Below are 19717 nucleotides of genomic sequence, written 5' to 3'. Positions count from 1 at the left end.
AGAAGATGGGAACATTCTATGAAGTCTCTCAGGAGTATAATACCACCTATAATAAATTTTATATGCAGTCTATTTAATTCTGGTTGCAATAGAACTTTTGGCTATCCCCAGTCTCATGTCATCCCAAGCCTCATCATTCGGAGGAGATCCAAGATCTCATTCCCAAGCAGTTTTGTGAGATCTAAGAGAGGGAAGGGTAGCATTTAAAAGAAACGCATAAATCTGGGAGATTAGACCTTTAGATAAGGGGTAATGCCTACAAAGTTTTTCAAAAGGGGCAAGGGCTCGGAGGACAGAAAGTGGAGGTAGTTGTAAGAAATGGCGAATTTGAAAAAATTTGAAAGGATTAAGCGTCTGGGATGGGATTTTTTGTTGTAATGTTGACAGGGATAACCATTGACCTTGGTCAGAAAAATCAGTGGGGAATCTAAGCCCTGCATTAATCCAATTATGGAACCTCAAAGTGGAGGAACCAGGAGAGAACAAGGGATTATACCAAATAGGAGTTAGAGGGGATGCTGGCGAAGTAAGATTAATTTTATGTGAATATAGATTCCAGAGTTTGAAGTTAAATTTGATAGTAGGGAGTAATTTGGATGCGGAAGGTTGGTGTGCGGGTAATATGCCCCACCAAGAGGTTAAGTCTGGAAGAGTAATATAGGCCGATTCAATGTCAATCCATGAAGTAGAACCTGGGGGAGAGTATGAAGCAACAATATGAGAGAAATGGGAGGCGAGATAATAAAGTTTAACATTAGGGAGGCCTCTCCCACCTCCCTCAACCGACCTTTCCAAAACTTTAACCGCAATTCTCGGGGGTCTGTGATTCCAAACAAAACGAACAAGGGCCTTTTGAATATTACTTAGAAAAACAGCGGGAATAGTTATGGGGAGAGTCTGGAAAAGATAAAGCCATATTGGTATAATATTAATTTTAACAGCTATGATCCACCCCAACCACAAGATAATAAGACGATTCCAGGAAGTTAACTCGGCCTGTATTTTGGAAAGGAGAGGTGAAAAATGTTCACGAAAAAGAGAGTCATAGTGGGAAGTTAAGTAAATCCCAGGTACTTGATCTTTTTGGGTTGCCACTTAAAATTAAAATTAGTTTGGAGGGTTTCAGCATCTTGTGGGGAAACATGGAGCAGCATGGCCTCTGATTTGGAGTATCGTATATACTCGAGTATAAGTCGACCCGAATATAAGCCGAGGTACCTACTTTTACCCCAAAAAACTGGGAAAATTTATTGACTTGAGTATAAGCCTAGTGTGGGAAATGGCAGCAGCTGGTAGTGCCCCCAGTAGTAATTCCCCCTGGTTGTGCCCCCAGTAGTAATCCCTCCTGGTGGTGCTCCCAGTGGTAATCCCCCCTTTCAGTGTCCCCTGTAGTAATCCCCCCCTGGTAGTGCCCCCTGTAGTAATCGCCCCCTGGTAGTGCCCCCTGTAGTAATCCCCCCCTTGTAGTTCCCCCTGTAGTAATTGCCCCCTGTAGTAATCCCCCCCTTGTAGTTCCCCCTGTAGTAATTGCCCCCTGTAGTAATCCCCCCCTTGTAGTGCCCCCTGTAGTAATCCCCCCCTGGTAGTGCCCCCTGTAGTAATCCCCCCCTTGTAGTGCCCCCTGTAGTAATTGCCCCCTGTAGTAATCCCCCCCTTGTAGTTCCCCAGTAGAGAGAAAAGTAGTAAGAATTAAAAAACAAAAAATCACTTACCTGAAACTCCCGCTCTTGGTCCCGCCGCTGTCCGCTCCTCCGGCCGCTTTGTATGGGAGAGACGTCGTCATGACGACGTGTCTCCCATCACCCACTGCGGGAGCCGGAAGATGGCTCCCGCAGTGGGAGCAGCAGCCGCTGAGAGTCTGACAGACTCTCAGCGACTGCTGATTACACCAAACACGCAGCTGCCGGCTCCGGCGGCTGTGTGTTTGGCAGTGTGTAGCACTGACCGAACTCCGTCCGGTCAGCGCTACACTTGACTCGAGTATAAGCCGAGGGGGTACTTTTTCAGCACAAAAAATGTGCTGAAAAACTCGGCTTATACTCGAGTATATACGGTAATTAATTTTATACCCAGAGACAGTGCTATAGGACCGAAGAACAGAAAAAAAGGTTGGGGAGAGAAATTGTCGGTTGGGTCAGGGATAGTAGGATATCGTCCGCGAAGAGAGAAATCTTAGGCTCCAAGTACCTACTTGGACCTCCCGAATATCAGGATGGGATCTAATGTGGGAGGCCAGTGGTTCAATTATAAGGGCAAATACCAAGGGGAATAGAGGGCAGTCCTGTCTTGTGCCATTACTAATAGTGACTGGGCCAGAGGGAACACCATTAACCAGGACTGTAGCAGAACGGGTAGAGTATAGCGCCAGGAGACCAGTGAAAAAGTCACCAGACATGCCAAATGGCTTCAAGAGCGGCTTTCATGAAACCCCAGGAGATCCTATCAAATGCTTTTTCAGCATCGAGAGAGTGTAAAATAGTAGGGGATCTCCTGGAGTTCGAAATATGAATAAGATCAATAGCACATCTGGTGTTCTCTCGTCTGGCGACCCGGTATAAATCCCACTTGGTCGTAGTGAATCAGGGAGGAGAGAAATGGATTCAGGCGGTTTGCCAGAATTTTAGCAAATATTTTCAAATCTAAATTAAGGAGGACGATAGGCCTATAGCTAGCACAGTTAAGTGGGTCTTTCCCTTCTTTGGGAATCACCACAATTCTAGCTTCCAGCATTTCAGAAGGGAAAGGGTCGCCCTGAAGAACCATATTAAAGAGAGTATGAATATAAGGAACGAGCAAATCTGAATTTTTTTTATAATAAGCCACCGTAAATCCGTCAGGACCTGGGGATTTGCTGTCTTTTTGAGATTTTATAGTCTCAAGCGGGTCGATGGTTGGCCAGTGCGCACTCCGCGCGCGAGCCCCGGAGCGAGTGAGAACTTCACTCGCTCGGGGCTCGCAGCAAAACGGGGCGGCTGTCGATGTTGATCGACAGCTCGCCCCGTTTTGTAGGAGGGTCGGGTGGGTGGCTGCACAAACGGAGACGTTCCCGAAGGAATGTCTGCTGTTTGTGGGCGCCCCTACTGACATCACACGTGAGGTCAGTAGTGAACTTCCTGCTCTATTAGAGCAGGAAGTTCACTGGTGCTTGCGGTGGATGAAACCCTACCACAAGGGTCTCGTCGCAATTATCGCGACCATCGCCAGGCCGCCCGCACAAGTTGTGGGTGGTCACCCGCAGCTATGCGAGCGGCCGGGAGAGTGATTTTTTATTTTTTTTTAAAATCACCCGATTCAGAGCAAGCGCTCGCAAATAGCGAGCGCCTCTGAATCAGGACCTTAGTCACTCGGAGTTCTGACAAAATAGAAGGATCAGGAGATAATTTATATTGTAATTCCAGGGTTTGAAGTTTGATGGAGAGTTTGTTAATCTGGGTAAGAGATTCTTTTTTTGTTTTTGGAGGCCACGCTAATCAAGTGCCCCCGCAGGACCTCTTTATGTGCCACTCAGAGGGTAGATCTTGAAATATTTGGACTATCATTTAGAGCAATATAATTAGAAATTTGTGCCCGTAGTCGGGTTATTATCTCAGGGTTGTGTAGTAGAGAGTCATTCAGTCGCCACGTCATAGGGCGAGGACGAGAAGTAAACCTGAAATATCACAAGATACAGGTCAGTGGTCAGACCAAATAAGCAGGTGAATAAGGGCTGAATGAAGATTTAAAGCAAGCTCGTGGCTGAGCAGGATCATATCAATATGGGATTAGGAGTTGTGGGGTGAAGAGAAAAACGTATAATCGCGGGCAGAAGGTTCCTTCACTCTCCAAGAATCACACAGGAGCTGGGACTTCATGAGACGGAGGAGAGACAGAATATTGGGAAGCCAATAAGGAAGAGGCTGAGGCGGCAGGAGCAGAACGGTACAAAGTGGAACTAAGAACAGCATTAAAATCGCCAGCAACAATGAGTTCCCCTTGATGTACTCGAGTAAGAAAAGAGAGTCTAATTTGGAAAAAATACATTTTAGTGTTGATTAGGGGCATAAACATTTACTAGTGTTTAACTGTTTTTTTTTTTTTTTTTAATTTTGACGCAGTTTACCTATGGGGGACTGTCTTAAGGCTGCACGGGGGTTCCCGCAATGTTGTACCCCAAAACCCCAATTCTGCACTTTTTTCCACCTGCTATTCATTGCATTGACTTGCCTAGGCGGAAAGTCTTTCAAATTGAATACGGCGATGCTTTTCCATCTGGTGAAATGACGTCATCGGCGAAACTTTTTCGACGATCTCGGCTTTTTGCTCCAAATTGAATACGGGCCATAATCTGCTCTCCTGTTGTGTATAAAATATCAGCAAACTGATCTAGCTGTGATTTTGTACACAACTGCCCTGGGAAAACATGCCGTTACTACAACCGCCTGGAAATGTATTGAGACTCCCACTTGCATCCTCGCAAATCTAAGCAACTGCGTACAAATACACAGCGGTGGTTGCAGATCCTTTGATATTCAAACATCTGAGTAACCCTATCTGGCCACGGGAACTGAGTAGCTGGCACCGTCATTTCTGCATATGGGATCACAGATGTAGGCAGATATATGCCCTGGGAACAGTCATGAAACGCCCGCATTTTTGCTGCCACTCCGTTACCTCCCACAAAACAGCCCCTACTGTCAATCACTTGTGACTAAATCCTCGCTACATCTGTAGTCGCACTTTACCACAATATAATCGCCACATGTGTGCAATGCAGCTAAGACGTATGCACAGTCACTGATAATCGCTCCACTGCGTGAACATTGAAACAGCGTTCAGATCTGAATCAGGCCCATCACACGCCGTAAAACAGACGCATTTCTTGGTTGATTCTCAAAAAGTTTGTCTACTTGATACATAGCTTTAAATCATCGACTTGGGAGACTTATTACTAGACTTGCATTAAACATGATTTGAATTAATGTGACACACTGGAAATTAAATGCAAATAAGTTCCTAGATGTCTTTTACTATGTATGGTCCCCAAATAGTAGAAGTGGAGTAGCTATAATGGTGGTGTGTGGTGCACACTGGCAGGGCCGGCTCTACCATTAGGCAGCTGCCAAGGTGCGCCAGGATCTGGGGACGCCACAGAGTCTTCCCATTACAATATTAAGGATGTGTCTGAGAGAGACATTCTTATTGTACTAAATGCAGGTGGTGGCTGTGGAACTAAGATGATACCTTCTCACTTTTACCTGACGGGTTGGAAAGTGGGTATTGGTGGTGGTGGTGGGGGGCAGCTGTGTAGGTTGCAGTTTTGCCTATCGTACAAAGAAACCTTGCACCGACCCAGCACACTGGCCTATGGGATAACAGCCACTCTACAAGTGCTCCCGGAAGTGCCATCTTTACGTGATGTATTCAGAAAGATGGCGGCACCGACCAGGAGCACTTATAGGGGGTACTACAACATGGACACTGCCCACTGGCACAGGTATGGGAAGGGCCCCACTGCATGATGGTGGGAGCCCCCTGCACATGGGCCCACTCATCTGTTAAAATGCCCCTGAATGGAGGTAAAATATGACTTTTAAAGGCTTAGGAATCTTCATACCAAAGGGGTCCTGATGTAGAAAAGTGAAAACCTCAAACACAAACATACCAGTATATAAGCCATATATGATAGAATTGCAGCATGAGCACTTGGCTTACACTTGAGTTGACAGTGTTAGTGGTAAATGCTAGAGTCACATACAGATGTGTCCTCACTCATCTTTGCTGCGGTCACACCAAACAGACCCTCTCGGCGCACCTAGTCCCATGGAAAAAAAAAAAAGACGCCAGATGCTGGCAGAGTAACAGGGACTTGGCAGCTCACTCACACCAGGCTTATGACGCTGCATGGCGCATTAAGGCTAGATAAGCAAGGACGCATCTGTAGTACAAATTGGGTAACATTAGGTATTACTAACACTTGTTACGACAAACATTGTCAACTCACATCTCTACACGATTAAGTGCAAAATACATCAGAGACCCACAAAGGCTCCTAAAATTATCTAAAGTAGGAGAAACTCCAAGTTGCTCATTGGTGGATATTTTGACCACTTGTAAACTCCTAAATTTAGTTTTTTCTTAATTTACTAGAGGGTTACCTAAAAAAAAACCCCAGTATATCCCCTCTCTCTTAATGATATACTATACCCATCTAGGGCCAAATTCAATCATCTTCCATACCTTACCGCGTGAGAATGAGGGATGTAGCCTTGAGCAATTCAATTAGAAGCCCTTTTCCTTGCACGGTAAATCTGCGGCTAACGCGCGCTAACCCATAGATTCCGATATAAGTACCCAGGGTATGCGTTCAGCATCCTGGCAGTCGGGATGCAATGCTTAGAGTACCGGCGCCAGAATACGGACGCCGGTCAGAATCCCGGCGCCGGCATCCCAAACGCCGGGATGCCGAAGGTAAGTAACGGGGTTGGGGGGAGAGTATAGGTTTAGGGGTAAGGCACTAGGGGGAGGGGGAAGTTAGGTTCAGGCACTAGGGGAGGTGGTTAGGACTTGGCACCAAAGAGGGAGGGTTAGGGTAGGGAGAGGGTGAGAGTTAGCATACCAACCAACATGTGTCGGGATGCTAACCCTGTCGGGATCCTGGCGTCGGGATTCTGACCGCTAGGATCCCGGACTGTCAGTATATCATACAGATTCCATACCCAGAGCTATGGGTTAACTTGTTTGTGGCAGCCACCATAAGGGCAGAAAGCCCAAATTAACAGATTTTTGTTGAAGCACCAGGATAAGGTGAACAGAAATGGGTTTATCGTGGGCTGCAATTGAATGGCCCCGGGCACTGCATTCTGCCCAGAGAGCATTTAACTTTTCACTTTGACAAGTCCGTTTGAAAGCTAATTTAAAATGTTTGGACAGATCTACAGTTGAGAGGGCAGCGTCTTGGCTTACCAGTATATCACAGCACAAATAAAAATGAAGCTTCTCAGTAGTTTTGTACTACATATAAAAAGCTGGCAGTACTTTCCCCAAATGCATCCCACAGCATGGATTGCCAGAGCGCAAATGTGTCTGTGCATCATTTGCTGGTTTGATGCATTCCTGGTCTCAGATTCAATGGAGTACAGGGAGAATCTTGCCTGTATTAGCTTCAATACCCGTACCAACTTGACAGTGATATAAAAGAAGAATAACTGATGGCATATGCATCTAGAAATAGTAACACCTTCACTCTGCATTTACTCATACTTGCCTACTTTTGAAAAAGCTTTTCAGGGAGATTGTGAAAGCAGCACCTATGCGCGGGGCAGTAAAGTGGGCGTGTACTGCTACATCTGAGAGGCGTGTCATAATACTGACATCCAAATGTAACTGAGCTCAAAAGCAGTTAGTAAGATCTATTTGTTGATGAAAGCACACTAATACTTTTCAGAAAATGTATGTAGCCATAGGGATCATTGTGCCTTATTACCAATGCAGGGAAATTATACTAATTATCCCATTTGAATATATACATCTGTTTGTTTTTTAAAATAATATGAGATAGGGTAAGAACTTACCCTTGTTATCTCTATTTCTACGAAGTCCATAGGGTTCCACAGGATACCTTGGGGTATAGGCGATGGTGGCAGACATTGGGCACCTCAGAGTTAAATTTTCAGCCTCCCAGAATGCATTGGGGTCCCTCTCCTATACCCCGCCCCCGAGCCAAGGCATCTCAGTTACGTAACAAGCCATAGGCCGGAGGAGAAGAAAGAGAGAGAAGAAAAGTCTGCAACACACAATAGTCACATTCTCACCAAAAGGAGACCGAAAACCGGTTACCAGAACAAAGCCCATCTGCAGCACAGGTGCGACAGGGTGGGAGTCCTGTGGAACCCTATGGACTTCGTAGAAATAGAGATAACAAGGGTAAGTTCTTACCATATCTCATATTGTCTACTTCAGGGTCCATAGGGTATCCACAGGATACCTTGGAGATGTCCAAAAGCAGTATCCTTTAAGGGTGGGGACACTCCTGTGCTGAAAGGAGAATCCGACGCGCGAAGGAAGCATCCTGGAAGGCGAAGGCATCAAATGCATAATACCTCGCAAAGGTATGGACAGAAGACCACGTGGCTGCCTTGCAAAGCTGGACAGCAGAGGCACCACGGCGAGCTGCCCATGAAGGACCCCATAGACCGAGTAGAGTGAGCTTTAACAGAGAATGGTACAGGAAGGTCCTCCTGAATGTAAGCCTCAGAAATCGCCATGCGAATCCTTCCTGCCAAAGTCTGCTTAGAGGCAGGCCAACCCTTCTTACGGAAATAGGGGGGACAAACAAGGAGTCCGACTTCCGAAATGAATTGGTACGGTCAAATAAATCCTTAGAGCACGTACCACATCCAAGGAGGCCTCACCAGCCGAGAGGTCTGGGGAATTAAAGGCCGGTACTATAATTTCCTCATCAATGTGGAAACTAGATATCACCTTAGGTAGGAAACCAGGGCTAGTCCCTATGAAAAATCAGAAAGGGAGGGCGACATGAGAGAGCTCCCAAATCTGAAACCCTTCTGGCTGAAGCAAAAGCCAGAAACAATCTTCGATGTAAGCCATTTTAAATCCACTGAGCCCAGTGAGCCCAGTGGTTCAGTGGAGAGCCCTCAGGACCACAGCCAAGTCCCAAGGAGCCACTGGTGGAACAAAGGAAGGCTGAATGCGAAGTACACCTTGCACAAAAGTGCGGACATCAGGAAGAGTAGCAATCCTACGCTGAAACCACACTGACAGGGCAGAAACTCGCACCGTCAGGGAAGCAAGCCGAAGACAGTGATCTAAGCCCGCCTGTAGGAAAGCCAAAACCCTGGATATCCTAAACACCTGAGGATCATAGCCTCTAGGATGACACCATTCAAAGAAAGTATGCCTCACTCTGTGGTAAATTCCTGCAGAAGCAGGCTTCTGAGCTCTGTACATGGTGTTAACTACAGAGCTGGAAAAACCCCTGGACCATAAGAGGGCTGTCTCAACAGCCATGCCGTCAAAGACAGACAACTCAGGTCTGGGTAATGGCAAGGACCTTGAGACAACAGGTCCAGATGCTGAAGCAACAGCATCGGAGTGTCTATGGAGAGACTCTGAAGATCTGAGTACCAGTGAGATCTGAGTACCAGTGACGTCTGGGCCACGCTGGAGCTATCAACAGGAGCGTGCCTCCTTCTTGCCTGAATTTTCGAATTACTCGAGGAAGAAGGGAGAATGGAGCATCTACCAGAAGAGCCTACTCATCTCTTGTTCTTGACCCGTACACAGGCAGCTTGTTGTTGTGTCGGGAGGCCATGAGGTCTATCTCCGGAGGGCCCCACCTGTTCACCAGTACTTGAAACACCACCTGGTGAAGAGACCATTCCCCTGGATGCACATCTTGACAGCTGAGAAAGTCTGCTTCCCAGTTGAGGACTTCTGGTATGAACACTGCCAAGATGGCAAGGAGATTGTCCTGTCCCCAAGCCAGAATGCGGGACACGTGTCAGTGCCACCTGACTTCGGGTTCCTCCTTGGCGGTTTATGTAAACCACCGTGGTGGCATTCCCCACTGTACCTGTATGGGTTTTCCGTGCAGGTACAGTGGGGAGAGCCTTGAATACTGCCCGAAGTTCCAAGATGTTTATTGGAAGCACAGATTCTGCTGGCGTCCACCTGCCCTGGAACAAGTGTGGACCCATCACTGCTCCCCAGCCTCGGAGACTGGCGTCCGTTGTCAGAAGGACCCAGTTCGCCACCCAAAAGGGGCGTCCCCTGCTCAGGTGAGCTGTCTGTAGCCACCAAGCCAGAGACAGATGCACCTCCTCAGAAAGCACCATGGTCTGTGTCTTTATCCGATGGGGCAACCCATTTCATCTGGAGAGGATCAACTTCTGCAGAGGTCTGGAGTAAAACTGGGCATATTCCACCATGTCGAACATTGACACCATGGAGCCCAGTAACCTCATCGCTGAGTGTCAGTTGCAGATGGCGCTGAAGCACCTCCGGAGACCCTGCTAACAACAGAAGGTCGCCCAGATAGGGTAACAAGGGGACCCCCTGCATCCGCAGGTGTACTGCCATAACTGCCATGACCTTGAGAAACACCTAGAGGGCTGTGGAAAGGCAAAAGGGCAGGGTCTAAAACTGGAAACATTGGCCCTCATTCAGAGCCACTCGCTATCGGCAGTACGCTCGTTCCGAGCGATGTTCGCACATCTGCGCATGCGTACGGTTTTTAGTACGCATGCGCGAACCAGTCAGTGCGGCCGAAAATCATTTGTACGCAATATAGCGAGTGCCTGCTATTTTGAGTGACAGAATGAGGCGTATGTGGGTGGTAACAGGGGAATGTGCTTGAAAACGGGGAGTGGAGATCAGAACGCAGGCGTGCTTAAAGGTCAAAACGGGCGTTTTATGGGTGTGCATAATTAATATAGCAGCGTCAATGAGCACGTCACTTGGTTTTTTTAAACTCAGAACTGCTCGGAAAATAGCGGTTGAAAAAACCAACCACAAGAATAGCGAGCAGTTCATATCCTGTTCGATGTACTCGATTAATCTAATAAATAGCGGACATGACGTATGGTGCGTATGTTTTGCTCGCTCGTTCAGACTTAGAGGTGTGAACAGACTGCAATGTGCGAAAGGATCATTTGCATAGCCACCCCTTGTTTTTGAACGAACAAACGAACGCAAATAGCGAACGGCTCTGAATGAGGGCCATTGTTTGGCCCCAGCGAACCTGAGGAAACGCTGGGGAGCTGGATCAATTGGTATTTGCAGGTAGGCATCTCGAATGTCCAATGGCACCACAAAAACCCCAGGTTCCATAGTCAATATGATGGAAAGTAGGGTCTCCATTCTAAACCGAGGAACCCTCAAAGACTTGTGGAGGGCCTTGAGGGGGAGAATAGGCCGGTAAAACTCATTGGGTGTCTGAACCAGAAAAGAAATTCGTAGTAATACCCCGTTCCTCTCAGAGGGCACGGAACAGGCACTATAACCCCTGCTAGGAGCACAGAGTGCACTACTTTCTTTCTTTACTTTTTTCCCAGGGCCTTGTCATGATCAGAGTGAAGGCCTGTGTTGAAAACAGTTTTATAGGCCTTCTGTGGAAGAAGAGGGCGTACCTGTGAGAGACCACTTCTCTTACCCAAGTGTCAGTGGTAGTTTAATACCAGCACTGGGTGAACTGAATAAGTCGGTCTCTCACTCCGGGGTCTCCGAAGGGTAGGCCGATCCAGTCAGGCTGAGGGCTTATCATCAGATTTGAAAGCGTGGGCGTCTTGTACTCCAAGCCTGTTTCCTTGGATTGGTAGACATTCTGGCTCCTGACGGATTTAGAAAGGACAGTGCTTTGGACTTACTCTGGGCCCGATAGGGATGAAAGGACGAAGTCCCAGACCCTGAAGGAACTGTGGTCGAAGGTAGACAAGCGAACTTAGCTGTTGCCATCCTGCCCACAATTTTATCCAGACCAGGGCCAAAGGGGACCTCACTATTAAAGGAGGTAAGCATTTCAACCCTTTCTTGGAGACTTCATCAGCTCTCCATGAGCTCAACCTGCCGAGGAAATCCTAGGAGTGAGGAGACCTATATCTAAGGCTGCCTTAGAATGGCTTAGTCTCTGAGATTGCCCACTAACTCCAATAGCTCAGCTGAAGAGTCCGTGGTCAGAGACTCCAAGGCATCTGCCCATTGTTCCATTACTCTGGCTACCCAGCTGGTCTGGAAGCCCTCCCCTAGTAAGGGAGTATATTCCAACAACGTACCACTTTACGATACGTAGCATTTGAGAGAACATAGGCAAGGTTTCTGTACTCACCAGGCGTGTAATAAACTACAGGAAATGGATAGCCTACAGCTAACATTCCTGTGATACATCACTAACAAAGGGAATTCCACAGAATACCCTTACATATAAAGGTTTTGCGCCAGCGAAACCTCGCATTGGCGAAAAGGTTTCGTGCATGTGTAAAAGTTATGCTTTGGCGAATTTTAAAATATCGCACAAATTGCCTCTCAAGTGTGGCATACACGTGAAAACTCATTGCCGAATCGAAGAGTATCGAGTAGGGGAAGGGCGCAATATGTAGACCTAAATAAAAGCGCGCCCCACGTTGGCTTAAGGGATATCCCTGCAGCATGGAATGGATGTAGCAGTCAGTCTCTGTACAAAAGTAGAGAGAGAGACCCCACCCAAAAAATAACACAGGATTAACGGAGCTCCCATGGAGCCTCTGTGAAATGCTGCATGAACCCCCAGGGAGGGAAAGACAGCTGTATAAATGTCTCCTCACTTACCTGCCACCCATAACTGCTAGAGTGGAACAGCAGGGTGGACGTCATACCTGCAGACATAACCGCATGGTAATAGCACAGCATGGCACTGGGTATAATGCGACCACATATATATATATATATATATATATACATACACACACACACACACACACACACACACACACACTCAGTAAGCTGCAGGAACCTACTGCCAACTATGGCAGAGTGCAACACACAACCATATGTGACCATTCTCACAAATACATAGCTTTATAAATGTGTGATATAACATGACCACACTCAGTTGTTCTCACAAACTGTCTCTGACATACCCACTGACACAGACAGACAGCGCTAGCATAAGTCACACAGTCAGAATAGCCTGCACTATAGCACTATAATCAACTACGCAGACTCAGTGTCTGGTAGGCAATAGTGCTGCATACACTGACCCCGAAAGGGGGAGAGGCAAGCAGGGCGACCGGGTACACGCTGCTAGAGAGCACTGCGTCACAGCCATAAAATGGCCGCCGGAGACCTCAGAGGCAGTGTAGCCCAGGGAGGAGATCAGCTTAGCATTGCCAGACAGCAGTGGAAAGGCGCGCTTTAGCTGAGGGGAGGCGCTGCCTGTGAGATAGGGAAGGTGCACACCCCTGGCCTGCACTTAACCCCACGGACGCTGGAGTGTTTCCGCACTTCCAGCCCGATGTCCCTGGTGGTCCGGTGGTCCGCAGGACTCAGGGCCTGATTCAGACCTGCTCGCGAGCGTTGAGCGCTCGCAAGCGGGTCGATGGTGCCCTAGTGCGCATGCGCACGACGGAGGGAGCTACGTCGGGCGCATGCGCGAGACCCGCATAGCAACAGCCAAGCTGTCGCTATGGGTCTCGCACCAAAGGGGGCGTGCTGTCGATGGTGAGTGACAGCACGTCCCCTTTGGTGGGCGTGCCGGGAGCGTGGCTGCCCAGACGGAGGCGTTCCCATGGGAACGCCTACCATCTGTGGCCGGCCCCACTGACATCACTAGTGATGTCAGTGGGAGTGCTTTTGGCTCTGATAGAGCCAAAAGCACTCCTGGGTTTGCGGCAGCGAGACCCTACCGCAGGGTCTTGTTGCAAGCCCGATGGTCACCCACACTATGCGAGCGGCCAGGAGGCCGCTCCAATTTTAGGTAGGAGGGCCCTGAATCAGAGAGAGCGCTCTGGTCAGAGGGTCCGGCTCTGAATCAGGCCCTCAGTGCCTGGCCCCACCGTAGGCCATTCCCCTCCTGGGAACAAATGGACTGCGTCATTGGCGTGTCCCCTCCGCAGGAACCCGCCACTTACCTGAAGCCCCCTTGTATCCGGCCATAGTCTTGGGATTCCAGAGTCCGAGCCGGGCACCTACGAAACTGAAATGCCTTGGATCGAGGGCGGGGTATAGGAGAGGGACCGCAGTGCATCCTGGGAGGCTGAAAATTTGACTCTGAGGTGCCCGATGTCTGCCGCCATCGCCTATACCCCAAGGTATCCTGTGGATACCCTATGGACCCTGAAGTATAAATAACAGCTTTAAAATGGGGGTAAGGTGCAATCAGGGAGATTGCTAGACTCTTCAGGCAGACAGGGAGATTACTACTATTTCAGAGAGTCTCCCTAATAATGAGGGGAGAGTTGGCAAGTATGCATTTACATCTAGAAATATGTGACAGGAAACACTAACTCACTGTAGCACATAAACAGTGAATAAAATAAATAAGCTGAATATAACCTAAAAAACATGGAATGCATAAGGGATAGTCTTGCACTGACATGTCAGGAATATGCTTAAACTGTCAATAAGAAAATTCCACATGATGTTAGTTTTTTCTGTGCCTTATTCCCTAGTACTTGAATCATTATAGCCGCAGGTTAGCACAGACGCACATTTTAGCCTGGTTTCTTGCCTCATGTGGGCTCCCAATTCTGAGACAGTGCTATTCTATACTGACATTCTGAAAGAGTTTGGAACTTCAATGATGAAATAAGTATTCTAGCATCAGAATAAATACATTATTTAATTATTTTAAAGGTGTATGGGCCAGTTTTTAGTTTAGATCACATGCTTCGTAAATAAATAGAACTGGCTAATTTAATCTTTTACATTGTTTGATACAACGACCATTCTACTGATGTGTTTGATGATCATTGACAATACACATTATGGAATATTTTTATTACATTCAGCAAGGAACTTCACACTGATATATACTCTAATTAAAGTGCATAGGTGTGAGACATTCAATCCGACCTTCATTCATTCAAATTTCAATTTGAGTTACTCACCTGTTTCTGAGCTGAAGCTCCCATCTGAAGTTGGCAGAATTTAATAGCTTGCTCTAGAGCGGCACCTTCATCCACCTAAGAGACAAAGAAATGTTATAGGTTCAGGTGAGTAACTGTACTGCGCCTAAATGGATGCTGCTATGTCATAAGAATTGGTGTCGTTTTGGGCTAAAACAGGCTGCATTTTGTGGTCAGATATGTAAACAATATAATTAATCTGCAGATCACAGCCTGTACAGTAACCTTTACTGTCATATACAAGTAGGCTACAAACTACTGACACATATACAAAGGTGCTACGTACAGTCACACACAGATAGGCCACACATTACTGACACATAGTGCAAGGTGCTACTTATAGTCATACACAGACAGGCCACACATTACTGACACAGTGCAAGGTGCTACTTATAGTCATACACAGACAAGCCACACATTACTGACACATATACAAGGTGCTACTTATAGTCATACACAGACAGGCCACACATTACTGACACATATACAAGGTGCTACTTATAGTCATACACAGACAGGCCACACATTACTGACACAGTGCAAGGTGCTACTTATAGTCATACACAGACAAGCCACACATTACTGACACATATACAAGGTGCTACTTATAGTCATACACAGACAGGCCACACATTACTGACACATATACAAGGTGCTACTTATAGTCATACACAGACAGGCCACACATTACTGACACATAGTGCAAGGTGCTACTTATAGTCATACACAGACAGGCCACACATTACTGACACATAGTGCAAGGTGCTACTTATAGTCATACACAGACAGGCCACACATTACTGACACAGTGCAAGGTGCTACTTATAGTCATACACAGACAAGCCACACATTACTGACACATATACAAGGTGCTACTTATAGTCATACACAGACAGGCCACACATTACTGACACATATACAAGGTGCTACTTATAGTCATACACAGACAGGCCACACATTACTGACACATAGTGCAAGGTGCTACTTATAGTCATACACAGACAGGCCACACATTACTGACACATAGTGCAAGGCATACTTGCCTACCCTCCCGATTTGGTCGGGAGCCTCCCGAAAATCGGGTGCCGCTCCCGACCTCCCGGGAAGGCAGGCAATTCTCCCGGCTGCCACTCACCCCTCCTATCCCCCCTGCTATAACCCTTGTAACCCCCGCAGCGGGGGGGGGGGGGCGGTGACGCGATTCGCGTCATTTTGGCGCTGCACAATGCCTATTTTATCGGCATTGTGTAGCGGGGACGGGGCCAAACTGACGCATTCGCGTGACTCCGCCCCCGCCACGCCCACAAGTGACGTCACCCGACCAGCTACTCCCCCTTGTCTCTGCCACGCCCACCCCGTCCTGCCGATCTGGCTGCTCCCTCCCGGAAGGAGCAGCCAGAATGTCGGCAGGTATGGTGCAAGGTGCTACTTATACACAGACAGGCCACACATTACTGACACATGGTGCAAGGTGCTACCTATAGTCATACACAGACAGGCCACACATTACTGACACATATACAAGGTGCTACTTATAGTCATACACAGACAGGCAACACATTACTGACACATATACAAGGTACTACTCACACACTGGCAGGACTCCAACTACTGAGAAATAACTGTGTGTGTATGTATTATATATATATATATATATATATATATATATATATATTTATTTATTGTGGAAGTATCACCAGAGGTGGCACTGGTGAGCAGCAGATTCTGTGTGGGGGGGCAGGGGAGATCCGCCCACACAGACTAGAAAGGCACTGTGGGAAGATGCTTAATGGCTGCCGGGTGAACTCAGTCCAGGGAGGACTGAGGCAGACCAGTCAGACAGAGCTTACGGTGCTAGCAAGCCAGTGAGGGCCAGGAGGTCTGAGCCTAGACCTGTGAGATACAGGGAAGGCTATCAAACTCTGGGTCTGAGCTATGGTACCTGCAAGGAAGCAGGCCAGACTGTGAGAGGCTGCAGCCAACAAGCTAAGGAAGCTATACCAGGCCAGTGTCCAGTGATGCATGTGGCAGGAAGGACCACCAATCTCAGAGACTGTGAGAGACTTTCATGCAGAGTAGCTGCTACTGTAGAGAGGGTTCAAGAAGTGAGCTAGTGCCCTAAGAAAGGGCTAGGCGTTTATTATTTTCTGTTTGTTCCTGATTATGCTGGAAGTAAAGCACCACGTTCATTTGTTTTACTGGAATGCAATGTGTGGAGTCTGATTCTGCACTTAATCACTGCACCACTTACACTAGTCTACCAAGCTAATTACCCCAAGTATCACAATACACACACACACTACTGACGCATATGCTCCTATAAAAGGTACTATTTACGGTTATGCTCAGTAAGACCACTAATTTCAGGCACATACACATGTGCAATGTACTAATTAGTCACGCAAAGGTATTCAACAAACGTTTGCCACATATGTACAAGGTGCTTCTTCTAGTCACATACAGGAAGGCCATCTGAGACGGGATGTAGTTAAGAGATCTCTATACCGAAGCTGGAATCCCGACAAGGGAGTTAAGGGGCCTCTCCATTAGCAGATGTATTTCTGAGCGATGAAAGACAAAAGATATCCCTTGAAAATTCCGGTGGCTGTGCTAAACAATATCTGTCATGTACATGACAGATTTGGGCAAACGACGAACGATGAATGATATCGCATGACATCATTCAGGGAGTGGATTTTTTTCTCTGCAGCCCTCTGTAGCTGCTGCTAATATCTTTTGTCATTCATTGTTTACCACATATAAACTGCACAATATTGCCAATATCGTACAGCTATATGCGATAATTGACCAACATGTTGGAGAGATGATAGATGCGATATATCGTTCATTTTATCTGCTAATGGATAGGCCCCTTTAAGATAGGCGTTGAAATACCGTCCGCCTATCTTAATCCAGGAGGATGTGTGCCCGAACGAAGGTTAGCCGCGAGACGGAGGGTTAGGTTTAGGTCAGTTAGCAGGGTTAACGTTAAGTTTTTTTTTGGAAGGGGGTGGGGTGGTTAGGTTTGGGCACTAAGGGGGGAGGGTTAGGCTACAAGAAGGGAGGGTTAAGAGGAGAAGGGTATGCATACTTAGCCGTCCCCTGTCAGAATACCAACCATCGGGATGCCACTGTCGGTGTTGCCACAGGAGGCATCCCAACAGCCGGAATTACATACCCATTCCATCTGAAACAAATACATGTACAAGGTTCTACTTATAGTTATACCACTTTCAGACAGAAAATGGCAAAAATCCCAAGTTTTACCCGGGATTTGCATGCCAGATTTGCCATTTTCTGTCCGATATCCCCTTTCACACAGGAAAATGAAAATCCCGGGTAATTCACTTTTACCTGGTAATTTGCTTAAAAAATAAAATAAAAAAAAAAAGTTGTTTTTTTTCCCCCTGTCTGAAAGGGTCAACCCAGGACTTAATACCCAGATCTACGACCCTGCAAAAAACCAGGGTTGGAGACCCGGGAATTTAGTCCCAGGATGACCCTTTCACACAGGGAAACATCCCAGGTTGTTTAGCAAATTACTGGGTGAAAGTGAATTACCTGGGATTTTAATTTTCAGTGTGAAAGAGGTATAACATAGAGGTAGGCCACAACTACGGATATATATGTATACAAAGTCCTGCTTATGGTCATACACTCATGAGATATAACCACGTAAGAGGCTCCACTTACTATTACACACAAGGAGACCACAGTCCACTGACAAATCGGTAAAATACAGAAATGTATCTTTAACTAGCATTCTGATTTTGATTTGCCCCAGTAACCCAATAAGAGAAACAAAATACTTTCCGCCAATAGTAAAGATAATCTTTAAATTAGAACCTTGGGACTTACAGCCCAGGTCCATATAGCAGAGCTATAATATACAATAGATACACTGTGGCTAGTAGGAATGATTTATCTTGGTAATGACAATAGGGAAGCCAACCATGCCTCATTTGTTTTAATCCTGGGATTCAGGATTGAAAAAAATCTCAATGCCGGGATCGAGTTGATCAATGAAGATATTATTATTCTGTACTTTTTCTAATTACCACTGGTCCACACTAACAAAAACCAGGCTGTGACAGACAGTGTGTGTAACACTAGATCACGCATTCACTTCTCCTCCTCCTCTCAGGCCGCACAAGCTCTGGTGACGACGTTTGCTTAAGGCGCAGAGTCAGACAGGGACCAGGTCCAAGCAGTAGTAAGTCAGGGCTTGCTTAACATTGCCGCTGGCGGTCCACTGCAGACTCCTCCAAAGAGGGTGGGCGCGCATGGTTTTATAAGGGGCGGGCCGGCGTGTCACTGTGCAGCATGACCCCTATGACATCACGCGCAGCCACATAGCCGTAGGAGGCCCATAGGCAGCATCTGAGGAGACGGAACTAGTACTCAGCGCAGCGCCCGGGCTAGAGAGAAGATGCGCTGTGCACCAATCCCGGGATTAAAATCCGGGCGTTATTTACACTAAATCCCGAGATCCGGCCAATCCCAATCCAGGGATTGACTTCCCTACTTGACAATAAAGCATTCTAAAAGGCACACATCCAATTGCAGACATCAAAACGACTGCACGATTACGACATTGTAATCATGCAGTCATTTGTCAGTCTGTGCTGTGCTTACACTGAACGTTCAGTCATTCAGTGTAGGCGCATCAATCATCCACTGCCATGCTGAGCCCGACGTTATCGTCAGGTTGTACAGCATTTTCGTGCGATGACTGATGTCGGAAAAGACCAGTGGGGAAGTTCTGTATGTCACTGAGGAGTGTAAGCTATTAGATAATCAGCACATATGGGATATTCAGGTCCCATTAAAAATAACCCATGAATTGCACCAAATTCTTTTATTAATAGAAAGTAAGAAAAGCAGAAATAGGGCTCTATGGGGATGCTATCCTCTTATATATACAGTCAGGTGCACAAGTATTGGGACATTGACAGAATTTTCAGATTTTGGCCTCTATTCACCACCACAATGGCTTTGAAATGAAACAAACAAGATGTGCTTTAACTGCAGACTTTCAGATTTAATTTGAGGGTAATTACATCCAAATCAGGTGAACGGTGTAGGAATTACAACGGTTTCTATATGTGCCTCCCATATTT

The 19717-nt window shown here is 46.9% G+C and overlaps 1 protein-coding gene across 5 annotated transcripts in view; it reads right to left on the bottom strand.

Annotated features, from left to right (window-relative positions):
- CABIN1 (calcineurin binding protein 1) overlaps positions 1–19717 on the bottom strand; it is a 242372-nt gene that overhangs the window by 10687 nt on the left and 211968 nt on the right. For all 5 annotated transcript variants that reach the window (XM_088477855.1, XM_088477854.1, XM_088477857.1 and 2 more), the window contains one exon: positions 14580–14654. In XM_088477855.1, coding sequence (XP_088333981.1) covers positions 14580–14654 — 75 coding nt within the window. The remainder of the gene's footprint in view (positions 1–14579; positions 14655–19717) is intronic.

Source organism: Taudactylus pleione, unplaced genomic scaffold (genome assembly GCF_031769625.1).
Source record: "Taudactylus pleione unplaced genomic scaffold, aTauple2 ptg000205l, whole genome shotgun sequence".
NCBI lineage: Eukaryota > Metazoa > Chordata > Amphibia > Anura > Myobatrachidae > Taudactylus > Taudactylus pleione.
Note: the sequence above shows the minus strand (reverse complement) of the source record. Positions and strands in the feature narration are given on the sequence as shown.